This window comes from Macaca fascicularis, chromosome 2 (assembly GCF_037993035.2).
Source record: "Macaca fascicularis isolate 582-1 chromosome 2, T2T-MFA8v1.1".
Lineage (NCBI taxonomy): Eukaryota > Metazoa > Chordata > Mammalia > Primates > Cercopithecidae > Macaca > Macaca fascicularis.
Genome location: NC_088376.1, coordinates 160,467,126 through 160,486,683, shown reverse-complemented (window position 1 = coordinate 160,486,683; position 19,558 = coordinate 160,467,126). Strand labels below are relative to the sequence as shown.

General features: G+C 39.8%; 2 protein-coding genes across 14 annotated transcripts in view; one reads left to right on the top strand and one right to left on the bottom strand.

The window, feature by feature from the left end:
* Window positions 1-16,505, bottom strand: part of HSPBAP1 (HSPB1 associated protein 1) — a 47,808-nt gene extending 31,303 nt beyond the window's left edge. For 3 of the 8 annotated variants that reach the window (XM_005547972.5, XM_005547973.5, XM_074033305.1), the window contains exons 1-2: window positions 16,319-16,505; window positions 3,853-4,038 (exon numbers count right to left, since the gene is read on the bottom strand). In XM_005547972.5, coding sequence (XP_005548029.2) covers window positions 3,853-4,038; window positions 16,319-16,382 — 250 coding nt within the window. In that variant the 5' untranslated portion in view covers window positions 16,383-16,505. Of the gene's footprint in view, window positions 1-3,840; window positions 4,039-13,918; window positions 13,974-16,318 lie in introns of those variants that run through there. The other 5 variants (XM_045385509.3, XM_045385510.3, XM_074033306.1 and 2 more) reach the window with 4 other exon arrangements.
* Window positions 16,506-17,755: 1,250 nt separating this feature from the next.
* Window positions 17,756-19,558, top strand: part of SLC49A4 (solute carrier family 49 member 4) — a 101,565-nt gene continuing 99,762 nt past the window's right edge. For all 6 annotated transcript variants that reach the window (XM_065539140.1, XM_065539139.2, XM_045385513.3 and 3 more), the window contains exon 1: window positions 17,756-18,234. In XM_065539140.1, the coding sequence (XP_065395212.1) occupies window positions 17,895-18,234 (340 nt within the window). In that variant the 5' untranslated portion in view covers window positions 17,756-17,894. The remainder of the gene's footprint in view (window positions 18,235-19,558) is intronic.

Below are 19,558 nucleotides of genomic sequence, written 5' to 3'. Positions count from 1 at the left end.
CTTGAACTCCTGGGCTCAAGCAATCCTCCTGCCCCAGGCTCCCAAAGTGCTGGGATTACAGGCATGAGCCACCATGCCCAGCCTGAAAGATTTTTAAGATAAATTTCAGTTTTGGCCAAGGAGTAGCAAAACAGGAACCCTCACATGTTCTGAAAAGAATGTAAATAGAAACCACCTTCGTGCAAAGCCCTTAGCCATATGTTTCAAAGCCTTTCATTCTTTCACTTCACAAATTGAATGTCCATTAGGTGCTCAGCCCATGATGAGATGTGGCCCTTGCCCTCACAGAAGTGACCTTCTTGAGGGGAAGAGACTTTAAACAGGTAATTATACAACCATGTGATTACAACTGTGCTAAGTGTTACTAAGAAATACAAAGTGTTCTGAGGTAATTGAATAGTCACACCTGATTTGTGGTATGGGGAAGGATAGATTTGTCAAGAAAAATGACATTTAAGCTAAGATCTGACAGAAGGAGATGAATTAATTAGGTAAAGTTGGCGGAAAGGGAAGTGAGAAAAGAGAGGCTAGACACAGGGAACTACATACACATGCGAAGGTCCTGAAGTGGGAAGAAACAAAGCCCTGGAAATACAGAAACTGAAAAATGCTTGTCTGGCCTGAGCTCAGGGAGAGAAATGATGCTGGGCCTTCCACACCACAATGGACATTTTGGTCTTTAGCCTAAGAGTAACTGGAAGCCATTTAAGTGTTTTAAGCAGAGAAATAAGATTAGATTTGTTTTCCTAAAAGTCGTCTCTGGCTTCAGTATGAGGAATGGTGTGGAAAGGGAGGGCAAGGGGTGCAGACAGACTAGGATGAGGCCATACAACTATGGAGGTGAGAGAGAGTAAGCGGGGTAATGCCCACTAGAGGACAGCTGTGGAGACAGACAGAAGCAGGCGGATGCTAGATATTTAGGATGTAAGTCACTGAGTCACAAGACACCACTCAAGACAAGCAATCAGAATGACTCAGAGGTTCTGGTGTAAGGAGTGTCACAGATAGTGCTGCTAATGATGATAATGCTCATATCCTTTGATCCAGTAACTCTCCTAGGAATCAATCCTAAGGAAGTAATCAGAAACTTTGACAAAATTTGTTTGCAAAGATGTTCACTACAGTCTTTTTAAAATTTAAAACTTGTAAGCAATCTAAGTCATCAAAACTTTAAAATAAATTATGATACTACCAAACAATAAAATATTAGGTAGCCATTGAAAAATCATACAATCTCAAGAGAAGCTGCTCAGAGTAAAAGAAAAAAAAAAGCAAGCTATGAAAATTAATACAACTTTATTTTTAAAATACAGAAAGGCCTACATGGGCATTCCTCAAAATATAACTAGTGGTTATCTCTGAGTAGTGGGACATTTGCAAGTCATATACTAAGGGTAGTATCCAGAATATATAAAGAACTCTTATAACTCAATAATGAAAAGACAAAAACAATTAGAAAATGGGCAAAGGATTTGAATGGACATTTTTCCAAAGAAGATATACAAATGGCCAATACACACATAAAAAGATGCTCAACATTATTAGTCATTAGGGAAACACAAATCAAAACTATAATAATACTTCCCATACACTAGAATAGTTATAATTTTTTTTCTTTGTTTTTTGTACTTTTAGTAGAGACAGGGTTTCACCATGTTGGCCAGGTTGGTCTCAAACTCCTGACCTCGTGATCCACCCACCTCGGCCTCCCAAAGTGCTGGGATTACAGGCATGAGCCACTGCATCCGGCCTAGAATAGCTATAATTTTTAAAATGGAGTGTTGGCAAGGATGTGGAACAAACTGGAACTCTCATACATTGAAAGTGAGAATATAAAATGGTGCAGCTGCTTTGGAAAATGGTTTCTTAAAATGTTAAACACAGAATTACTGTATGACCCAGCAATTCTACTCCAAGATAAATGAAAATACATGTCTACACTAAAACTTGTACATGAATGTTCATAGTAGCATTATTTGTAATAGCCAAAAAATGGAACGACCCAAATGTCCATCAACTGATGAATAGATAAATAAAATGTACATATTTGTACAACAGAATATTATTTGGCAATAAAAAGAACTGAAGTACTGACACATATTACAACATGGATGAACCTTGAAAACACACTAAATGAAAGAAGCCAGGCACAAAAGGGCCAATATTGAATGATTCCACTTATATGATATATTCTAAGTAGTCAAATTCATAGACACAGAAAGTAAATCAGTGGCTGTGAGGGCCTATGGTAAGGCAGAATGGAAAATGATGCCTTAATGGGTACTGGGCTTCTTTATGGGATAATAGCAATATTCTAGAATTAGATAGTAGTGATGGTTGTACAATATCGTGACTACACTAACAACCAATGAATCGCATACTTTTAAATAGCTAAAATGCTCAATTTTATGTTATGTAGATTTTATTTAATAAAAAAGAACATTGTCTTTACTAAAAGCTCAGAGTCGTTTCTCACAACCTCAGAGAGTTATTTCCCTTTTTTTTTGTGCTTAAGTATTAACTTGAAAATGTCAAATTACTTGTCTCATCTATAAAATGGGATAATAGCAGCACTGTCCTAAGGTTTTAGGAAGATTCAGAAAGCTAATACCGTATGTGCAAAGTATTCACAATAGTGCCTGAAAAAATAGCTTTAAATAAATGTTAGCTATTGGTAGTATTGTACTTGGAATCTAACCAGAATGTGAAAAAATTACTATTTCTGTTTTTATCCAAATTAGTGTCTAACAGACACTTCAATGAGAGGCAGATTTCTTTGACTAAAATCAACAAGGAAAAGGCACAATTTGATTTTTATGTTATTGCTGCTGGTCTAAGATTGAATTTTAAACAGTTTGATCTTTGATTATAATGAGATGACAAAGAGTTCCAGGTATATTCAACATGCTACATCTGTCACAGGAGTACAAAGGGGTTCCAGACACCAAAAACTAAATAATTCTGTCAGCAATGCTACAAGGTCAAAATGAGAGAAAGCAGGTTGGAGCAGCAGGAAGGGAAGCTGGGGACTTTTCTAGTTCTCCTGAGCTGTTAATAGATATTAACAAGCTACTTTACCTCAATGCTTAAAAAAACTGAAATTCTAGACTACCAAACTTACCCATATTGAAATATAAGTTAAACACCAGAAAATGATTATAGACTCTCTTAGATTAGAAACAGTAGTTTTAGAGTTAATGGTAAATTATCTAAATTTTAGAGTTAATGGTAATTGCTTTATCTGAAAATAAGGCAAACAAATCAAAATGTTATGTCTTCAGAAAAGAAGAGGCAAAATCTATTTGCTTAAGAGAATAAAAGAGCGAGCTTTACATATGGTTCATGTTTGTGCGATGCAAAACAGGTCAGTCAGTCAATAAAGCAGAGGGATAAAATTACAACCCAGTAATTATACAACTATAAATAGTGCCTGAAGCCACAAATAAAAGGACACATTCTACTTGAGTAAAAAGTGGATGGCACTATTAGATTAGTATTGGTCTAATAGGAACATAAATAAGAGCACATTAACAAATATTTATTTATTAAGTGTCTAACATTTAATGAACCACAATAATGTTTAGCAATATACATATAAGATACATGAACAAATACATTTTGTATGCGGTCATAAACTATAGACTGTTTTGTCTATACTTTATATAGACAAAAACAAAAAACACTTAAGCCAAACTGTTTTCCAAACTTTCCAATAAAATATTCCTGTATGTACAGTGAATGGTCAAAAAAAGGATTAGAAAGCAAGGATTTTCAAGAGATCAGGAGGCCACTGCTGAGAATGCAGGGATGCTCCTGAAGAGACATTATGATAGTGATTACCTATAGTCATACCTGTGCTCATGCTTTTCATCCCCATTCTGAATCGTATCCGTTTGCCATGAAGGACCTCCGAAAGGTATTTAGCATTCCAGTGTCGTGCTGGCCAATCAAACACCATGTTACAGAAGATTGCAGGTTGTTGTAAAGACATGATAATTTCTTTTGCTTTCTCTGGCGTAAAAGGTTTGACATGTTCACCTAGAAAGAGAAATGAATAGAGCAATAGATAGAAAACTATCAAGTTTTTTCATACAATATGGAGAAAAAAATAGCGAATATTGTTTTTATCATGGCAAATCATTCTCTACAATTACAATGATGTATACATCATTTACTGCTGTTTCTATACACATATGACCTCAAAAGACCTAATTCTTTTCTTTTTTTAGATCCAGGGGTATATGTGCAGGTTTGTTACATGGGTATATTGTGCAATGCCAAGGTTTGGGCTTCTACTGAACCTATCACCCAAATAGTGACCACAGTACTCAACAGGTAGTTTTTTAACCCTTGCTTCTCTCCCTGCCTCCTCTCTTTTGGAGTTCCCAGTGTTTATTATTCCCATCTTTATGTCTGTGTGTACTTGATGTTTAGCTCACACTTATAAGTGAGAACTTGTGGTATTTAGCTTTCTGTTTCTGCATTAATTAACTTAGGATAATGGCTTCCATCTGCATCCATGTTGCTGCAAGGGAAATGATTTCATTCTTTTTTATGGCTGCATAGTATTCCATGGTGCATATATATATATATATATATATATATATATGTATGTATGTATCTCATATTTTCTTTATTCAATTCACCATTAGTGGGCACCTAAGCAGATTCCATCTCTTAGCGATTGTGAATAATGCTGTGATAAACACATGAGGGCAGGTGAAAAGACCTAATTCTTAAATGATTTTTCTCATACTAAATTTTAAGTGTTTAAATTTTGGTAGATATTTACAATATTCAATGTCAAAAATGAAACTTCAGTGTTAAAAAAGGCTTTCCAACTACATCTTTAAATTTTAGAAGGTGTGATTTTTTGGAAAACACTACTTCCTAAGTAGAGGATTATGTAAGAAATGCTGATGGGAACTACTCTTGAACAACTAGAGTTGCTGCAGTCAGCAACAATTCTACTTGTTATATCACAGGTTAATGCCAGAAAGACTACTGAGTCAATATAGCAGTCAACCGGGGAGGGAGAAGGATTATTTTTATTGCAATTTTAAAAGGATAAAAGATGTACTTAGATGGCAATCAATATTAATCCTTGGTTTCAACTGCATCTATAAACAGTACAGAAGAGCTGTACAAACCAACACTGTAATTTAAATAAATGTCACAGAATCATAAAATATTAATCTTGGATAGGAGAGCAAAGATTAGTATTTTTTGAATAAAAGAACAAGCAAGTTTCTCTTTTAAAGACGTCTTAAGATGGCAAGTTTTTTGGGAGGTTTAAAAAATGCTTCATACTCTCTGACCCTCAAAACATATATTTATGATTATCAAGAACAATCAGCTAACCCTCTATTTTAGTTACTTTATCTATAATTACACTGAATTCAAAACATTAAGAAAAATTCATAAATAGTCCAAATTCTTCTATCACCCAACCTTCTTCTCTATGATAAAAGGAAGAGGGATAGGGAAGGAATCATCAAAGAACTTGAGTAATTTGTGTTTGTCTAAAGGTAAGGCTTGTTTTTAAAGAAACTGAAAACTTAAATCAGTTTGGCCTCCTTTCTCAGACAAGGACAAAAACTTGGAATCCCTTCTTAAGCCCTCAGTGAAAGTCAGCAGGCTCTAAGCCCTTGGTAGATGACATTTCAGAACAATCTGTTACCTTCTACACAGTCATCATTCTAAGTGAGAAGGTCAGTGTGGATGCTCAGAGGGGAAAGGCAGGAGAGTCAGGGACTGCATGCAGTGAGGAAGAGAAGGCACCCTTGGTCTCACTGAAAAGCAGCCCCTGGTTTATCTTCAGGTGACCTCTACAAGGTAAAGAGCCCTGTAAAGGATAACATTATGTGACCAAGAATACAATTTTCTGTTTTTCCTTGAGATGGTTGCTTTTTATTGTGTTTTTCACTTTTGACATGTACAGCAACTTTGCATTCAAGTTCTTCATCCATTCCATACGGGTCTATAAGTCTAAGTACAAGGTTACCTATATTGCAGTGCACCAAATCTTCCTGGACTTGGTATGCCTGGATTCCGCGTATATGAAAATGAACACCTACATTTTTTTATTATATGTTTTTAAAGTTTTGCTGTAGACTACTTGTACGGAAGGTCAAATTTCTCCTCTACCCTCTTAAAGTCTCTAGCTGAGACTGACATAAAACAGGTTAACAGGGAAACGCATACAAACATTATTCAGAAATTTTTACATGTACATGGGAGCCCTCACAAGAAAAATGAAGACCGAAAGAAGCAGTTAGAGCTTAACATCTATATAGTAGGTTGGGCAAAGAGTAGTAAATTTTGAAAATGAGACAAGACAAAGAAGTTGGGTGAGTACAGGTAATTGTGGAAAAGTGACTGGGAAGATAAAGGTTGGTTTAACAAGGTTTGTTAGTACAGATTTCTCTCAGCCTTTATTACCCATCTTTGGTTACAAGAATGTCTTCCTTGTTCCTGGTACAGGGAGGGCAACTTTCACATGGAAGTTTTACCTCCCGCTCTTGGGAAGAAAAAGGGAGCTCAAAATGACCCTGCATCTGCTGTTTTTCAATGTTTTTTTTTGTTTGTTTGTTTGTTTTTTTGAGACAGAGTCTTGTTCCGTCGCCAGGATGGAATGCAGTGGTGCAATCTTGGCTCACTGCAACCTCTGCTTCCTGGGTTCAGGCGATTCTCCTGCCTCAGCCTCTCAAGTAGCTGGGACTACAGGCACGCACCACCATGCACAGCTAATTTTTGTATTTTTAGTAGAGACGGGGTTTCACCATGTTAGCCAGGATGGTCTTGATCTCTTGACCTTGTGATCCACCCACCTCAGTCTCCCAAACTGCTGGGATTACAGGGGTGAGTCACTGTGCCCGGCCTTTTCAATGCCTTTTACCCCAAATAATCAGTGTACCAAAGTGGCATATTTGGGGGTGGCATATTTTGATCCCTACACTATGAAAAGCTATAATATATTCATGATAAATAGTATTCTATTGTTCGTGGCATATAAATTGGAATCATCCTTTGGGAAACAACTGGGAAAATGAAAGAACTGTTCATTATCTCAGTAACTCATGTTATAGGAATTTACTGTAACAAATAATTAATCATGAGCTATGTATAGCATACACATACACACACACAAATGTCTACTACCGCACTATAACAACAAAATATGTAAACAACCTAATGCCCCAAAGCAGAAAAATATTTACTAAATTATGATAAGGCAATCCCATAGTATACTATACTCACTAAAAATGAGGGCTGTCTAGAAATATGTAGAGATGTGAGGTGGGAAGGGAGAGTTGGACCTGAAGTTGACTCAGAGCTATTGCAATAGCCAAGCAATAAGTATGGTACAGGCCTGAACAACAGGGGTGGCAGTGAGTAAGTAAAAGATGGTAAAGATGAAGAAATACTCAGAGAATAATATCAAAGGCTATTACAACCAGAGATGTGGGGTGGGAGTCAGATGTAGCCACAAGACTGAGTTGTCTAGACTTGGTGACTTGCCATAAGAGCAGAGCAATAACTCATTCTGTTGGGAAGATGAGTAGTTTGATTTTGAACACAGGCACCATAACGATACCATACATTTAATTGTTTAATGCTTCACTGTTTACAATGCACTTTTACATTAAAAGTGCTCATCTGATCTTATAAGAAGCCTGTAAAACACAGGCAGAGACGGTAATTCATTTCCATTAACTGAAGGAAGAAATGGAAGCTTAGATGTCAGAGGACTGGAACCAGATTTATCAGGTCCCCTCAGTCCAAGTCCAGTGCTCTTTCCACTGCACAATCCTATTTCTAGAGAATTGACTGTGCAACTTAACTAGGGCTAAAAACTCAGAAGAAAAAATATAAGCTGAAAGGATACACAAGAAAGCTCAAGATCAATTCATAAATAATCATTCACATGCGCTCTGGGGAGAGAGGAATGTTTTGAGGAGCGCATGAGTTGTATGTGCATGAGCACACATGGCAGGGAGTGCTAGTTACTTTTGACAAAGACTCTTTGCTTGGCCAAACTTTAGTCAGGCTTTGATTCTTTTGCTAGGTCCATCTATGCACTTCCTTGTAAAACCCAGTTTTAGGCAAGAACCTTGCTAAGTCAGTTTAGCAAGAATTGCCCCCATCCCTGACATCTGATCAGGTTTTTCATCCTCAACCGACCTCCAGGTGATATCTGATCACCTTGGCCTGCCTTCAGCAAGAATCCTGTTAGGTTGGTTTAGCCAGATTTCCCCTTACCCCTGGTGTTTCCTCTTAGTAATTTCTCATCCACTGACTCTGCTCCTTGGCTATAAATTCTCACTTGCCCATGCTGTCTTTGGAGTTGGGCCCAATCTCTCTCCCCAACTGAGAGACCCTGTTACAGTAGTCCTTATATCTATGGTGATGGTCCTGAATAGTCTTCCTTACCATGCTTTAACAAGTGTCACTGAATAATTTTTTCTTTAACTTCTACTTACCCAATACTCATTCTCTTCTTCCTTATTAAAAGAACTTTGGGCAACAGGAGTGACTGAAAAATTTTATTTCCCAGACTTCTTTGCAGACAGGAGTAGCCAAATATAGATAGATAGATAGATAGATAGATAGATAGATAGATAGATAGGGAATATATATATATATATATATATATAAAATTTCCATGTGTGTGTATATGTGCATGCGCGTGCACGCTCATGTGCACATATTGAAGTTGTGAGTCAGACTTTTGGCCTCATCTTTTTCTATATACTGCCTGGAAAGCAGACATAATGTTTAGCCCTCTTGAGAGACAAATGAAAGGTCCAGGAAACTGCAAACCTTAAGCAAAAGAATGCAAATATGTTCATCTTCGTGCTACTGAACCAACTACTACCTCCTGAATCATTTTAGATTAAAAAAAAAAAAAACCTTCTAGTCAAGACTGTTATTAATTCATAGCTGGTATAACACCTTGCTTTCTGAGGCCATCATTTTCCAGGATAACCATATTCTCCCTATACAGTGCTCTGTGGCTTGGGCTGGATGAATCATGGCTGGTCTGACACACAGTCTGACATACACAGTTCTAAGGTTGTAAAATACTCAACCTATGAACATTTTGCTTCTGGAACTTTAAAGGGCAGAGAAAAACAGAAGCACGAATTACTTTGGGGTAGGGATTTATTTATTCTACTTACCTTACATTAGAGCCAATAGATCACATGGCTTTGATTATTCCCAAAATGGTTCATATTTGAGTAGATATAACTGGGTAGCCTTTTATAAATATGTACACAGGTGACAGTAGCGCATGAGTAGTGTTTTGACAAAAAAGCTACAAAGAAGTAAATATTCTCTAGCATAAAGTTAAATTTAAAAAATTTAGTTATCTGATCTAAAAATCCCACACATCCCAGAGATTATTTAATAGGAGACCGCCAATACTAAAATTTGCTGAGAGAGTGCCTGGCCTAGTGACTGGTATATATTAAATGCCAAAACATTTGCTAAATGAATGAAAGCACTATGAAGTGTGTGCAAAGCAGAGTAGATGTTCATCATAACAGGAAATTAGCATATTTACAGAATTTCAGGCCCATCGTGAAATAAAACAATCAGCTGGTTGTGAGATAAAACTAATTTGGCTTCTGATAATTTAATCAACAATAAACTGGGCCATTAAATTAATGAATTTAAATGTTACAATTTCCTTTAAAGAAGAATGTGATGCTACCCTGTATTAATTAAACAGCCTACGGATGCACCCAGTTACTCCATGCTAGAAATATTTTGCAAAGAGCTATAAAAATTCTGAAGCAACCTCAACAGTCTTCAAAGGATAAGGGTATTTAGGTCTAAACTTGCAGCAGGTAGTAATTTTTAACTAGATGACTTAGAAACTGCTGAAAAAAACAGATGAGTGATCTGGGTATTACACAATAAAATTTTCTCTCTCCAAATGTAGCACGTTCTCCAGTCAATTTATTACAGCCTTAGTTAACAACTAATTCTTTGGAGATAGTGAAACATCATCACAAATAAATTGCATCCTTCTCAGTAATTTTTTAAAATTAATGCAAAGTACAAGATAATTTGAAACCTAATTTCTCTGAGTATGCCAACTATCTGGTGTCAGTCAATTAACACCTGGCCTGGATTTGTATCTGAGATTTCAACTTTAAGACAAGAATAAGGAACATTTACCATGTGTCCAGAATACTCCTAATATTAATAGAATATAACAAAAATCTTGAAATTATACCTTGTCTCTCATCAGGTATAATTTTAATGAAAAAATTAAAAAGATTTTTACAAACCTTCAGAAGTTGACATAAGAGTAAGTCTCACATTACAATACAGAGACTCACTATAATGATATAGCATGAATTTAAAACTGGGTCCTGGCACAGTGAGATCATTTATTTCTGAATGTATACATCTAAGTATATATGTGGTGTTTCATCAGACAACTATAGTATATACATATGAGAAATTTTAAAACCTCTGGAATGGTAGATATTAGGGCAAAACATAATGACCATTTGGGCCATGTTAGAAAAACCCGATGGAATCGTGCAAGTACTAGCTAACAAAATGACTGGATTAGTACTAAAGACTGAATGGTAAAACTTACACTAAAAAGAATTTTTCATTTTGTAGCCACTATTTTAAAATGTCAACACAAACTAAGAAAATTCTCCTGAAAGGCAACATAATGCTTAAGTAAAATGATGGCTAACCATAAACCCTTTGAATTTCAATGTCTAGAAGGTGATGTCTGTCACTGAAAAAAACCACAAACGTTAGTGCCGCGGCCGTTATGACCTAGCCTTATCAATACCAATGCTTGGTGTGGCAGTGAACATGCGGGAAGTTCAGGCTGGGCACCTGAGACAGTTACATGCTGGACAGTTACCAAAGGTTCATGAGCTTTTTAGTTTCTTTCCATCCTCCTACACTTACAACGTTTGTCCATTTAACCCAGAAAACTTATCTTTACCTCAAAAAATGGCTCGTAAATTCAAAAGTAATACTAGTCTTAAACCAAAGCAAGAAAAAGGAAATCTGTCTATATTTTAAGTGAAGTTAACACTAGAAGGAATGACATCTCAAATACTAAAGGTTTTTGCAATGTACCTCCAAAATTTCTACCAAAATGTTTCCACTGAAGCCCAGCCTCCCCTAAGTGAATTTTTGATAATTTAAAATAAATGATTATTTTATCTTACTTTTCCTCAAAAATATTCAACAGCAAGGTCTTGAAAAGACATCTGCACACCCATGTTCACAGCAGCACTATTATAATAGCTAAGTGGTGAAAACAACTCAAACGTCTGTTGACAAATGGATAAGCAAAATGCTTACACATGCAATGGAACGTTATTCCGCCTTAAAAAGGGAGGAAATTCTATCATATACTACAACATGGATGAACCTTGAAGACAGTATGCTAACTGAAACACGCCAGTCACAAGAAGATAAATGCTATATGATTCCACTTATATGGAGTATCTAAAGTGGTCAAATTTCTAGAAACTGAAAATAAAATGGCAGTTACCAGGGACTGGGGGAAGAGAAGAAAGGGGAGTTACTGTTTAACGGATGTAGAGTTCCAGATTTGCAAGACGAAAAAGCTCTAGAGATCGCCTTCCCAATGATGTGAATCTACCTAACACTACTAACACTTAAAAATGGTTAACATGGTACATTTTATGTTATACGTTTTTACCACAATAAAATAAATGGTATTGTTTTTCTGATACTCATTATTACCAAGCATTCAGTGAAATTAAAAATTTTATCTACATTATGAATTACATATGGATTCTAACATGGGAATTTTTTACTTTTTGAGATAACACAGGCTTTTGCTTTTCTTTAAACTCCTCCACCCTTTGCCCTTTAAAATGAGAACAAAAATGACATGGTGAGTATGTGTCGCCAGCTGAAAAAGAGTAAATCCAGTTATGTAGGAATGTTCATTCTAAATGAAAATCAATTCCATACAACTCTAGATGAGATATTTCCTCAGGAAGCACTGGAAGAAGAGTTACTAACACATTCTTCTTCTCTTCATCAAGGCATAATCTTGGCTATAACTAAAAACTAAAAAACAGCCCAATAGAAAGAAATATAATAACCTCAGTTTGAAAGACAGAATCACACTCAAATAACTGCAATTTTTAATTTCAATGAATGCTTCAATCAATGTATGATTATGAGAATAACATTTCACATTCAGAATTTAAATTGATTCTTAATTAACAATAAGTAGTTTCATGTTTGTTTTTAATTATTTCTAAGCTGTTATTTCAAACAAACAATATCACATTCTTGAAGGCAAACCTCTTACTTTTATCTCCCTACAGATTAGTCCAGTGCGTGGCATAAAATGATGCTAAACAAATTTTTTTTTCAAATAACTGTATAAGAATACCTGATTTTTAGCAATGTATAAAACTTTATTGAAACTAAGCACTTCTGTATAATGAGCTATCAAGCATAACCAAGGTGATCAATTCTATGATTTTATGCTCACCTCTACCGGTTACCCTTTCCTGCTCCCAATCACTGACTCACTCCTAATCATCCTCAACCCTATGGCGACCATGCCAAAGCTTCTTTTTTTTTTTTTTTTTTTTTTTTTTTTTTTTTTGAGACAGGGTCTGGCTCTGTTGCTCAGGCTGGAGTGCAGTGCAGTGGCATGATCTCAACTCACTGCAACCTCCGCTTTACAGGTTCAAGCGATTCTTGTGCCTTAGCCTCCCACGCAGCTGGAACTACAGGTGCGTGCCACCATGCCCAGCTAATTTTTGTATTTTCTGTAGAGACAGGGTTTCACTATGTTGCCCAGGCTAGTCTCAAATTCCTGAGCTCAAGAGATCTGCCTGCCTCGCCTCCCAAAGTGCTGGGATTACAGGCGTGCACCAACACGGCTGGCTGCTTCTTCACTCTGAAGTCTCCAGCACCTTCTCTACTTCCTTACTTTTGTGGTGCCTTGCTCTATTTTTCTGCAAAGACTGAAACCCACGATTTTTCTCTTCTTCACTTCAACATTTCTGTTTTTACCCTGCTCTTCTCTGGACTCAATGGATACAAGTCTTCCTCTTTTTCACCCAGGTTCTCTGTCACTATTTCTACTCTAGTAGAATCAGTCTCCTCACCTGGCTCATCTTCAAGAAATTATCCAAGGAAGCACAAACCAACCCAATTTCTATTAGTTCCTTCTCCTCTCAGCCTCCAAAGTACTTCATGTGTATCATACTGAGTATTATATCCCAGCTAATTACATCTGACCTTTTGGATATGTCTTATACTACAGGTCTTTTTATCTATGTCTTTATTGCCAAAAATGATATTTATAAGCTATTTTGGGGCAAAGACTGTCTTCTGCTTTACCACATGAAAAAGGTCTGTTTACCATATGCCATTCAAATACTTTTTGATCATGGAATAAGTTTGCTCAAAAAGGAACTTTTCAGCTGGGTGCAGCGGCTTATGCCTGAAATCCCAGTGCTCTGGGAGGCTGAAGTAGGGGCATCACTTAAGGTCAGGAATTCGAGACGAGCCTGGGGAACACTGTGAGACCCTGTATCTACAAAAATAAAAAATAAACAAAAAATTTTTTAAATGAACTTTTCTATGACTCCCATTGTATTCATCATTGTACTGAATGTACCGACCCTTTCACTTGACTTTATTTAATGTATTTATTTTTCTCATTCTCTTACATAACATCTCTAATTTCTTCTTTCAGTTTCAACATCAGTCACTAAGGCTGGCACTTTCTATTAATAATAAAAATGGTCACCATTCCTGAATATCCAATTCCTGCCAGATACTATGCTAGATAATCTACACATATTAACTCTAATCTTCACAATGATCATGCATTTTACAGAGGAGGAAACTCAGGCTCAAAGGGATTAGGTACCTTGTCCTCCAGTCTTTCTCCCTCCAATCAATCTTCTACCCTTCAGTCACAGTGATCTTCCTACAACCAAAATTAATCATGTTATTTCCCTCACCTAAAGCTCTTTAAGGCTTCCTACTATCTTAATGTCTAGATTCCTTAACCAGGCATAAGGTAACCTTTAGGATACCTCTTTTCTTACCACTCCTGACACTGCTTTCAGTTCTTGGCCAATGTCATGGTTTCTCCTTCTGCCTCTGGACTTGGCATGGAGTGCCCTTATTCATTCATTCAACAAACGTGGCATGTGCCAACTATGTGCCTGGCATTGTACTTGCAGCTGGGCACACGGCAGTGAATGAAACAGACATAGGTCCTGCCCTCAAGGTACTTACAATCTAATGGAAAAAACAAATAATAAATACAGATTGTAGTAAGTAAAATGACAGAAGCAGGATGCTGTATTCCAGAACATCTAGGGTTGGGGGGTGCAAGAGAAATCACAGTGACTGTTTTAGATAGTTTGGTCTCTTAAGGTCTCAGGTGGTGACATACTTTAAAACCTAAAGATTAAGTCAGCTATGTGAAAAGCGAGAGGGGAGGTGAGTGACAAGAGATCCTGCTAAAGACATCAGCAGAGCCCAAACCAAGGCCACGGTTAAAAGTCTGGGTTTTATTCTAACTTCTAAGGGCAATGTAATTCACTGAAGAATTTTACATAAGGAAGAGTCACTTTTTGCTGCTGAATGGAGAAGGGATTAGAGGGGTACAAAATAGAAAACAGAGACACAAGTCAGGAAGATACAGTAGTAGTTGAGGTGAGAAAATGCGGATGATTTGAAGTGGGTCTGATAGTGAAGGAGGAAAAAAGTAGACAGATTAGATGCAGAATTGACCTGACTTGCAAAGTCATCACCTGAAATTAAGAAAGAGGCAGAGAGAGGTTATAGAGTTCGGGGATTTGTCATTGGAGAAAGTCGGTAGGCTCACTAGAGAAACAGAGGATCAAAGGGATCTCAAGCCCATACTGGCTGAATATTCAAGAGTTTGGCCATTTTCACTTTATACGGTCATCAATTTGTGCAGGACTTTTTCCAGCAAAGTTCAGGCGCATAGTGCAGGTAGAAAGTGGGCAAAAGGTTGACTTCATCCAGAGTAAGAGTTTTGTCAGAAAAAGGTGCAGGAAGGGACAACAGAATTTTTCAAAGGAACGACATACATTCTGGATAAGGGGGTGCAGTGGATAGAAAATGGAAAAATCAATGCAATGGAGGTATAGATGAAGGTCAAGAATTGTCTCCCTAGTAGAAAGTGGTCAGATAGTAGAAGGCTATAATTTGTTTCTTCTGCTTGGAATGGGGGTTCAGCAAACTATCTGATCCCTAAATACATCCATCCTTTTCTGCTCCTTGACTTCCTGAACCCAGCACCACTACCTGAGTTTGCCACCATCTCATCCAATCAGAAAGGCTCACCTCAGCCGATCACAGGGTCAAGAAATCGAGACCATCCTGGCCAACATGGTGAAACCCCGTCTCTACTAAAAATACAAAAATTAGCTGGGCATGGTGGCGCGCTTGTAGTCCCAGCTATTCGGGAGGCTGAGGCAGGAGAATTGCTTGAACCTGGGAGGCAGAAGTTGCAGTGAGCCAAGATCGCCCCACTGCACTCCAGCCCGGTAACAGAGCGAGACTCCGTCTCAAAAGAAAAAAAAAAAAAAAAAGGCCGACCTCAAACTATTCCCTCCTTGAAGCATTTATGTTCTCTCCACTGAGATCCCTCCTCCTGATAACAACCCTCACAGAGTGTACTACTGGTAGAATAGTTCAGGTGAACATATAGTAAGTCATTCTTTTCCCTTTCTAGGCTCCTTTGGAAAAGGTATTGTTATAAATATTCAAAAGTCTCTGGATCCCGCGACAGTATCCAGAACAGAGCGCTGCACGGTGCAATCATTCAATAAATAATAACAGGGATCTCAGGCTCATGGGTCTCCAAACCTCATCTCCACTTGCTAAACCAGGGTTCACTGAAATAGAATAAAAGCGCATAATCCCTGTTCACAAGTCTCAGATAACTCCCATTAATCTCAAAGGTTGCCTTCAATTTCACAAATTTAATTTTAATCCCAACATTCAAAACACCCCTATTTAGCTAACGATGGGCAAATATAAAACAAAACAAAACAAACACCCCATGCGTGAAACAGCACTGGTAGGCTACCCTATGACGATCAAAAATCTGGATGCCACAATTCGAGAAATGCCACGCTCGCTAGAAAATACAGAATTTTCTTCATAGTCCAATGCAAGGCCAGAGAGACCTGGGACGGGGCTAAGGCAAACGGCCCCACGAGGGGTGCCACGAGAGTCAACTGGTACTGGGTTTGTACTCAGGGTCTGACCTCAGCCTGGCACCTACCTTCCTCCCCTCCAGCCCCAGCTGCAAGGATCACAGGAGTGGTCGCCTCGGAGCCTGCTGCCATGGCTACCGCAAGGCGGGTTCTGCCGGAACCCAAGGCGGAGCGGAGCTGGGGTGGGGTCAGGGTAGGGACCAAGCTCCGGGACCCGAAGTTGCACCACAGGAAGGAGCCCCGGCGACTCCCGCCTCCTACGGAAACGCAGGCGCTCACGTGGAGGTCACGTGATGGATGCTGGGCGGGACCACGCAGCTTTGTTTTGATACCCCGGGTGTGGAAATACGAACACGTGGTCTGAGTTGTGGCGCTTTTTTACCTAACCCGGACCTTACGCTTCTTTCCTGTAGTTTTAGCTTCGTTTCTGTGTCTCCTTTTCTAGTCAGATCCTTGCTTTCCGCCTCGGCTTTTCTCCACCCTAGATGATTGGAGTTTTAGGGGAAGGTTTGACGCTTTATGGGGCTCCGGCGGTGGGATGGGTCTCTGACTTCAGCTTTCGCGAGCCGCTCTTGGCAGCCTTGAATGCGAGGCTAGCTCACGCTTCTCTTACACCTCTCTTGCCCTTCTGGTAGCAACCTGACTCCTTCTAATTTTAGTGGCCGCCGGGAAATACGAACCTCGGGCAAAGAATCCTGTGATTGCGTTCCCTGTGACTCATTTCCCGATGCAGACAAGCCAAATTGCTTGACTTAGGTTTTCAAGGACACTAATCCACAGCTGTCAGGCTTCTGGATTTGTATACCAAAATAAACAAACAGCTGTGTGAAGAGATCAACAACCACCTTTCTTCTCGTTTACCCTGTGGTCAAATCATAATCACTGGAGATGGATCTGGGTCACTTTGGGGCAAAAATCTTACAACTTTACTGGACATACCTTTATTGCTCGCCTATTAAGTGACAGACGAAATGGGTAAAAAAAAGTTTACATATATATGAATGGAATTGGCTAGTTTGCAATCTCCTCTTTGGATATGTAAGACAAAAAAAAAAAATAACAAAAATAGGCAGTACTTATTGTACATAAATGATTTTTATGAGATAATCCCCTGGGACCAACTACGCCTAAATCTTATCCTCTGCCTATAATTTCTGAAGTTATTAACTCAACAAAAATAAGAATAAGCCCAAAATAGACGCAAGCATTAGGTTAAGTGAGCACAGGTCACTGAGTTGTTTATTACGCACAAGATCTAACTTGGACACTTCCTCCAAACACCCCAGGGTTCCTTGCCCAACCTCCTCGAATACAGCCTCTCTGCAAGTTTCCCTCTCCCCGACTCAGCCGCGCTTGTCCCTGCCTTTTCAGCGCTACCTGCCCTCAGTCTGGGACCTGGCTCCTTTCCTCTCGCCCGTGTCTCCTAGCCACCGGTGGAGTGGAGGGCGGACCGCAGCCTCCTTGCCGCCTGCCCCGCCTCCCCGCCGGCCCGGCTCGGGCCGCGCAGGCGCACGAGGCGCGGCCCGGAGGCCGAGGGCGACCACAGCAGCCTCCGCCTCCCACTGCTTCGTACGATTCTGCCCTGGGCTAGTCGGCGGTGACCTGGACTGAGCCCGGCATTGGCTTCGCGCGCGACGCGTCGCCATGGGCTCTCGTTGGAGCAGCGAAGAGGAGAGGCAGCCGCTGCTGGGGCCCGGGCTCGGGCCTGGGCTGGGGGCCTCCTGGAGAAGCCGGGAGGCGGCGGCGGCGCTGCCCGCGGCGGTCCCCGGTCCCGGGCGGGTGTACGGGCGCCGCTGGCTGGTGCTGCTGCTCTTCTCGCTGCTGGCGTTCGTTCAGGGCCTGGTCTGGAACACCTGGGGTCCCATCCAGAACTCGGCGCGCCAGGCCTACGGCTTCTCCAGCTGGGACATCGCGCTGCTCGTGCTGTGGGGGCCCATCGGCTTCCTGCCCTGCTTCGCATTCATGTGGCTCCTGGACAAGAGAGGTGAGGGGTCGGGGAGCGCCAGTCCGCGCTGTCTCCTCGGGGAGCCGGCGCCTGCCCGCGCTCCAGGCCTGCCAGCCGCCTCCCTTGGCCCCGGCATAGGGGTTGTGTGAGGTGATGGAGTGTTGCTAGCATTCCATTTCTGATTTAGGAACCCTCCGTCCCCAAAGCGACAAATGTGGGAAGGCTACCTTGCAAATGTTTATGTTTTTATCAGGCCGTTTATGCAACACCAGGGATTTAAGCGATCTCTAAATGTTCAAGTTTTTACATATTGTGAACATCAGAGCATGCCCGTGCACGTGCAGTGTGTTTTACACCTGACAAAAATGACTGATGCTTTGACTTCAAAGGGATTTGGGGATGTTGAGGGTGAAAAGGTCGGAAAATAGATTGATGGTGCCCAGATGTAAGGAAATAATGAGTTGGTTTTGTGTAATAAATGACTTCAGCCCAGGAAGAGCTATTGGGAAACTCAGATCTGACACTTTGGTTTCTGGAAGGTGGTACTCGGCAGCTTTAAAATGTGTGTATGTGGCTTTCTCAGTTGAGAGTTGCGACTTTCAATTAAAGCTTGCAGATGAGTGAAGATGCTTTCTTAGAATGGTACCCTCGACATCTCTCTTTACCACTTGTCAGTGTGATTCTCTGAGGAGAAAAAAAAAAAAAAAAAAGCCATAGGACTGAGAATCAAGGCATACGTACCACATAAGTATGGATAAATGATTAGTAGTGACAGTCAACCCTCAAGAGGCTGTTGTGCAAGATTTTATATTTATTAATTGAATAATGCTTGGGAGCTACTTTGTACAGTTTCTGTTCAACGTTTTATAAGTTTTGTTGCAATGAGTTCTTTAGTCAGATTTAGAAGGTTGTCTTAGTTCACTGGAGCTGCTATAACAAAATACCATAAACAGGGTAGTTCTTAAACACAGAAATTTATTTCTCACAGTTCTGGAGGCTGGGAAGTCCAAGATGAAGGCTCAGGCAAAATTGGTGTCTGGTGAGGGCCTGCTTCCTACACAGTGGTCTTTTCATTATAACATAAGATGGAAGAAGGGGTTGGGGATCCCTCTGAGGTCTGTTTCATACAGGCAGTAATCCAATTCACTTGGGTTCCACCCTCATAACCTAATCACCTTCCAAAGTCTGCACCTTCTTATTCCATCATTTTGAGGGTTAAGATTTCAAAATGTGAATTTGAGGCCAGGCACAGTGGCTCAAGTAATCCCAGCACGTTGGGAGGCTGGGGTGGGAGGATTGCTTGAGCCCAGGAGGTCGAAGCTGGAGTAAGCTGTGATGGCACCACTGCACTCTGCCCTGGGTA